The sequence below is a fragment of the Arachis stenosperma genome, chromosome 7 (genome assembly GCF_014773155.1).
Source record: "Arachis stenosperma cultivar V10309 chromosome 7, arast.V10309.gnm1.PFL2, whole genome shotgun sequence".
NCBI lineage: Eukaryota > Viridiplantae > Streptophyta > Magnoliopsida > Fabales > Fabaceae > Arachis > Arachis stenosperma.
Window position 1 is genome coordinate 88,359,341 of NC_080383.1, and position 7,422 is coordinate 88,366,762.

At 29.9% G+C, this 7,422-nt stretch overlaps 1 protein-coding gene across 1 annotated transcript; it reads right to left on the reverse strand.

Moving 5' to 3' along the window:
* Positions 1-1,124: 1,124 nt before the first annotated feature.
* On the reverse strand, positions 1,125-4,805 carry LOC130940213 (uncharacterized). The gene is made up of 7 exons (XM_057868287.1): positions 4,471-4,805; positions 4,153-4,224; positions 3,859-4,029; positions 3,502-3,672; positions 3,033-3,242; positions 2,091-2,188; positions 1,125-2,010 (listed from the first exon to the last, which is right to left on the reverse strand). Exons 1-7 carry the CDS (start codon positions 4,559-4,561, stop codon positions 1,315-1,317), a joined length of 1,509 nt encoding a protein of 502 aa, XP_057724270.1. The 5' UTR covers positions 4,562-4,805; the 3' UTR covers positions 1,125-1,314.
* Positions 4,806-7,422: the final 2,617 nt, after the last annotated feature.

The window sequence follows — 7,422 nt, forward strand, 5'->3', positions numbered from 1 at the left end:
ATTTTGCCAAACATACTAAAAATTAAAAAAAAAATTATTCATTTTCTAATAGCTTAATCGCACCCAAACAAACTTTGAAACTGACTAAAATAATAATAATAATACACAATATTCCTTGACCTTAAAGTAGGTATATATAAGACCATCTCCAGTAGGGAACTCATCCTAGTTCCTGTTTATGGCCCACCTGTCATAAAAAGTAACTCCACATCAGCTTTTGCGTCATAAACAGTAAATAGGAACTCAAAACATCTCTCTCTTCTCCATTAGGAGGAACTAACTTTAGTCCCTGTTGTGGTCCCACTTAATTAATTAATTAAAATACTTGAAATTAATGTAATTAATTTTTTTCAATAATGTAATTTAAATTTATAAATTTAAAAATAATTCACTATTGAAAATATTAAGATTAAAAAAAAATTATTTGTAATGTAGTTAGCATTTTAAATTTTATAAATAAAAATAAATAATCCAACCAAAAATTATTTTGTAATGTGTATAAAATATTTTTTATATAAATAAATTTAGTTATTATAATTTAATATAAAAATAAATAATATTTAATATTAATTTTTTATAATTATTTATAATTATAATTTAAATAACTATAAATTATTAATTAAATAAAAATATAATTATTTAAATAATATTAATTATAATTTAATATAATTTAAATAATAATTATTTAAATAATTAAATAATTAAATAATAATTAATTACTAATTATAATAACTTATTATAATTAGTAATTAATTAATTATTATTTAATTATTTAATATAATTATTTAATTAATTATAATTTAATATAATTTTTTTTTAAAGATTACTTGCCACATGGCAAGTTATCCTTTGCAAATTACAAGTCCCTCTGAACAGGGACTCTTCTTCCTCGATCCATGAGCAGGGATGCTATTCTCTTTCTCTCCAATAGTTGGGACTCTATTGTGTCAGAGAAAGAAGAAGTGGAACCTTGAAAAATTGGTGCGTTGGAGATGCTCTAAATTCCCCTTTATTGAATAAGAAGACTAGACTTGAGTCTCACGAGAAAATCTAATTAATAGTAACATGTTACCACCATCCTTGTGTTCAATCATAAATGCTTCAATTAAGCAAAGAAGAATGCTAATTTTGCTACTAGTTCTTTTTCCAGCACAAGGGTTACAATTAATCCTCCAATGGTTTTCTCATAACAGAATCTTTACTTATATAATATATCTTCAGTTACAGACAGATTTAGGTGCCCAATTGCACATACTCAATAATGGATGATTGTAACAGAATCAGAAGCTAAAAAACAAAGCCATTCAAAACTTGCTACTGAGAGTTGAAGCGGAAGGCTTCCCCAGATGCATACTTAGTCCTCATACTGTAGTGATCAAACTTGGGATTGTTGTAATCAACGGTCCTTGTCTCGGCCGGTTTTGGCTCGGCCCTGACTGCTCCGTAAACAACTTCTCCGCTCTTTTCTCGTGACCTATGTCTTGGCCTTTCTTTCGGGACCTTAGATTTAGTGTACGGTGGGATTTCAGTTGATCCGTAGAATTCAGCATACTCGGCTCGTTTAGACGATGAATGATGCTTACTTGACAAAGAGGGATCCTTGGAACTGCTTGATTTTATCTTCCGGGGCTTCATTTCTGAGTGTTTCTCAGCTGTGCTTGAAGTATGGACCTGCCGAGGTTCTGTAGGAGTAGCAGGATGCCGAGTTCCAGTAAGAGGAGCAGGAGCTGGAGCACTTTGCCTATTGACCAAGGGAGGTTGCTGCACTTCATCTTCAGGCATCTTGAGACGATCTTTCAGTGGTGTTAGGCCTCTCGTGGGGCCGTTCGATTTGAGACGCGAGGGTATGAATTGAGTGAATGCACCAGCCAATGCTTCAAGGGATAGCTTAGAAAGATCAACAAGAAGTTGCCCAAAAGATGGCCATCCCGGCTCCTCTTTAGAGTTCTCCAGGATCGGCATGGTTTTCTCATGGCTTGCGTGCGCTTTGAACTCTCCTTCCGATGGTCGCTGCAAGGTTAATGGAGTGTAATAAATCATATACGTCTGAAAATTCTATTACAAATCTTATTGAAGCAAAGTGGACATACAGATACTACAGTTTTGGAGAAGAACGAAGGACCGAATCCCTGCTGAAGCATGCACGTCGCATATCCCAATATGATAGCACCAACAACTGTAAGGATATCTGCAGTAAAAACCCACAAAATCGGCAATCAGAAAAATAGTGGGCGATGGGGAGAATGTAACAGACTAAATTAAGATGCAGCTACTAGACAAGATTTCAGACCCGTATTCCACATTATTTTCCTTCTTGGCTGAGTACAGCAAACTCACATGTCCCAAAAGCGCCTACCAATTTAAATATTTTATGTACTAAACCCTTGCTTAAAACAACAACAACAAAGCCTTGTCCCACTAAGTGGGGTCGGCTAAACCCTTGCTTAAAACGAAAAGAAAAAAAAAAAACAAAGAGCTACAATTCTAGAGATATTATGAGATTAAATAAATTCAATGTTACATAGATCAGGAATTGCATACTTGCATTTGAAGAGTGAACATACTAGACCAAAGAGGATTAGGTTAAATGCATTAGAGAGAAGATTGCCACTGCCTATTTGGAAGATATGGTAGACCTTTTATCTTAGGCTTTATGGTAGGACGATATGGAAATGTTTAATCTATGTAGCCAACCCATCACACAGGGAAGAAGCCTTGGTTGTTGCTAACTAGGTATTGTTGTATGCATTAAATAAACTCAAGGTGTCTTTGTGAATTTCATTTTGAAGGGAAGGAAGGGGGTTTACTCATTGTTCCATTTCCCTCCACTTATGGAATACGACACAGTATTTAAGACTAGGAGTCAAGGACTGAGTAGACCCTTCAGTTAAATGAACTAAATTATTCAAAATTTTCCTGTATTGTTATGACATGTTTGGAATATGCAGGAAAAGTACCAGATAGTTATGATCTTATATCGAGATATAATTTGAATAACAAAAACATATCAAACTGAAGGTAAGACTTTGAACCTGTACTGGAAACTGAACTTGATTGAGAATCACAATCCTCCTGTTCAAGGGAGATTTGCCGAAGAGCAGCATTTCCTCTATCAATGACCAACAAGGAACAGGTGGGCCTAACGTATATAACATCAAAATCATTTGAGAATTTAGCATCCTCACTTGGTCCATCTCTATAGCCTGCAACAGTTGACTTCCCACCAGCGATGGTTGTCACACCTTTAACAACAATTGCAAAGATCATTAACATTATCCTTCCTCACCATTTCCACTAATCATTATCTGAAATAAACAATCATACGATCGTGTATTATGCATGCAGGGAAACTTCCAGATTCAAAGGAACTTCATATTGCATCTCTGGTAAGGCCTCTATATTGAGTTGCTATTATGACTCTTATGTTAAAACTTCATTCTACCATAGAGCATGTTATTCCAAACTAATTCCATAAATATTTTAAAGTCAATTAACACTTACCAGCATCGCCGATCTTTCTGATGGCCATATTCTGAGTGTCAGCAACATAAACATTCCCTTTATCATCCATGGTTATGCCTTTGGGATGATTAAAACGAGCGTCACTTGGCTTTCCATCCACATGCCCAGTGTGACCCTGAAATGATCCAGCCACCAATCTTCCTCTACTATCTGAAGTACAAGAGAACAATAACAGGAGGAACAAGTAAGTAAAAGCAAAATACAGACCTAAATAAATTATGTGAAAGTAGGAATATCCTAGGGACAAATTATGTATATGTTACTATTTAGCAAATCAAATTTGCTATGAATAGTTATTATAAGAATCAAAGTTCAAGAGGATAAGAGCAACCATACATTGCGACAATGGGGGGGTAATTTTAACAATGTTGCTATTGGTTGCATCCACAGCATAGAGTTCGCCATCTTCCTCAGACACACGGATCCTATGAGGAATGACCCCAATTTCATTTCCTTCCACAACAGTCTCAACTACATAGCCATTCTCAAATTGAAGAACACTCCCATCTGAAAAGGAAAAAGAATAATAACAACAACAAAGTACACTTACATTTACATACTAAACCATAAGAATGTGATGTACCACACAAATCACGAAGCTATTATTATTATCATCACTGCAAAATGAACCTGAATTTGGCGTCTTGGAGGCACTAGACCTTGTCCATTTGAGAAGTGAAGAAAGATGGTTAATCAATGGCCCTGATTTACCAACATTAATTAAATTAATTATCAAGCTAAAAAACGAAAAAAAGAAAGAAAGAAAGAAAAGCATACCCACTTTTGAAAAAAAACATGCAAAGTAAGAAGGGAATCAATTGGCACTCATCAACATAAAGCAAAAAGATTCAAAATTTAGCAGAGCCCATTAAAGAATTGGGAAATCGAACTAATTAAAGAAACCGGGACACTGAAATTTTCCTTGGCTTTTCATATTTTTGGGGTTACCTGCAGGAGCAGCTTGAGCTTGAAATCGAAGAGAGAAGTAAGCGGCAAGTGCAATGAGAGAATACAATAACAGAACACTGTTCCTCCTCATAGTAACTCACCCAATGATCGAAGGAGAGGGTGGGTGGGGAAGAAGTGTTCTATGATTTTTGTTGTGATTATGTAAACTTGTTACTTTGAGTTGAGAAGAAGCTATAGAAGAGGAATGAAGTGATGAAGTAACATTTTTTGTGCGCAACTAGCAAGTGGATTCTTCTTCTACCACTGGCACTTTGCTGCCACAACACTATTTCCCTCTTCGATGCTTCTCTCTCTCCCCATCCCTCCCTTCCTCTTTCTGCTTTTTCTACAAAAAAGCTTTTAAGTATAATAACAATATTTAAGTTTATTATTGTTAGTTTGAATAAAGCAAACTTTATTGGCTATTACAGAAAGGATAAAGTCAAGTTTGTTTTAATTTTACAACTCAACTAGGTATCCTTTAGAATGATACAATATTCAGCCTTTTTTTTATAATAATTCAAAAAAATAAAATAAACACATCTAAAAAATATAAATAAATTTAGTGTCTTTAAAAATTAAATCCATATTTAAAATTCAAATTAAATCAAACTAAAATTTAAAATTTAAATCTTAAATTTTTGTTTCAAAATTAATACATTTAATATAAAAATATATTATAATTAAGTACACAACTAAAATTCAAATGAATCAAAATTTAAAATTCAACTTTGAAAATATATTATAACGATTATGAATGTGTTTTAAAAATATATTATAACAATTATGGATGTATTTTAAAAATATTTTGTATATAATATCATACTATTAGATGTGTTATAATTGAAAAATAAAAACACAATTATTATGATTATACTAGTTACATCTTCTCTTGTAAACTCTAGATTTTTTATTTGCTTCTTTACTCAAACTAATTAAGTATAAAATAGTTTATGTGCGTTTTTATTTAAAAACTAGAAATTTACGATTTTGAAAACATGTATATTTAAAAACTAGATTTTTACGATTTTAGATGTGTTTTAAAAATATTTTGTATATAATATCATACTATTAGATGTGTTATAATTGAAAAATAAAAACACAATTATTATGACTATATCAGCTATATTTTCTCTCGTAAATTCTAGATTTTTTATTTATTTTTTTACTCAAATTAATTAAGTACAAAATACTTTATTCGTAACAATTCTATTAATAAAATTAAATAAAATCAAACTTGTTCCAATTAAATAAGACTAGAATTTTCTTGTTTATTTTTAAATATAATTAAAAATAATGAATATGATATTTCATAACATTAACTAAGCACAGATATAAAAAGTGGTTATACTTTTCACCAATGAAGATTAAAGGGTGTTTCAGCTACCTTCACCGATGAAAATGAGAAAGACTTCGGCTGGGAGGTTCTTGTTTTTGAAATTCACTAATGCAACTAATAACAAATTATGTTTGATTGCGAGGGTGCTTCACAGTGTGAAAATTACGATAAAAAAAAGGAACAACAAATCAGATTTGTTATGGGAGGTTGGGTAAAAAGAAGCAAAGTCCTAATAGTTGACTATAAAGTTGGAGAGAAGTTAGATTGATTTATGTTTTTATTATTTGAATTAAAAATATTTATAGATATGTACCCTAAAAATAGGGATATGTTTTAATGAAAAAATAATTAAATATTAATAAAAGTTTATTAAAGGTTAATTAGTGTTGTACATGTAGCATTTTCTTTAATTTTATACTCGTAACAAGTGTAATTATCCGTGACATGCATGTAATAAGATTGAATTTATAATTTTAAATTATTTTTTTAAATTAATTTAAAGTATAATAATTTAATTAATAAAAAAGTAATATGTTATGTATTTTTTTTTAATCTAGTGTTAATTAGATTAACTCTAAAATAGTTATTAATCGGTTTTAATAATTTACTTTTTTCAATAAATCAGACATATATACTGAATGTGATTATAAATAATATAGTAATAGTTAAATCCACCAACAAATATATTGGCTATTATTACACTATAAAACAAATTAAATATAAAGGCTATTAGCACACACTTATAAATCTATAAAATCGCACTGTCTTTGATTCGTGCAAGGGTTTACTTATCAAATAAACTTAAAATATGAACAAAAAATATTTATAAAATGGACCTAGCATCACTTGAGAGAATCATGGAAAATAATCAACTTACCTTATCATCAATGAGAACCATTTCTATGTAAGTCATCTTGTTCTTATCAAATTTGGATGGGACTTTTCATAACCTTATAATTCTTATATTTATTTTTCAAACTTTTTCATTACATAATCTACCATAGGTAATATTGTTGATAGAATCGTAGTTAGTATCACTTAAGTATGAAAAATAATTAACAGAAGAAGTTCTATATCTAAGGTACGAATTTTCTAGATAATAAATAATTGTAACAATTCACTATTAATCCTTAGATAATTAGCAAATATTTTCAATGGAGATACTTGCTACAATTAGATAAAATTTATGCCATTATATTTTATTAACCTTTATGATTAATTCAATAGAGATACTTACTCAATATATATGTTATCGACATTAATTATATACCAATATTTTTAGAAAAGAGCTAAAAGAGAAGATATATAAATATATATAATATTATTGCTATATAGGAAGCATACATAAATTGCTACATTTTTTATTATATTATCATGTTATTATTAATTTTAGATACTTGCTATAATTATATCAAATTTAATTATGAGTCTAAATAAATAAAATAGATAACATTCAATATTATTTTTTTTACATTCGATATTTACTGTAAATATAAAAAGTAAAATAATTAATAAAAAATATGAGCAAAAAATAAAATATATTAATTAAAATTCAATTTGTTATCTAATTAATCTTGTGTCCATACGATATAACTTTACGAAAATTTTATGAA

Coding starts and splice junctions, on each gene's coding strand:
- LOC130940213 (XM_057868287.1), bottom strand. CDS start 4,561: ATGAGGAGGAACAGTGTTCTGTTATTGTATTCTCTCATTGCACTTGCC. Junction 3,673..3,858: donor TACCCCCCCATTGTCGCAAT/GTATGGTTGCTC, acceptor CTTGTACTTCAG/ATAGTAGAGGAAGATTGGTG. Junction 2,011..2,090: donor TCTCCAAAACTGTAGTATCT/GTATGTCCACTT, acceptor TTAACCTTGCAG/CGACCATCGGAAGGAGAGTT.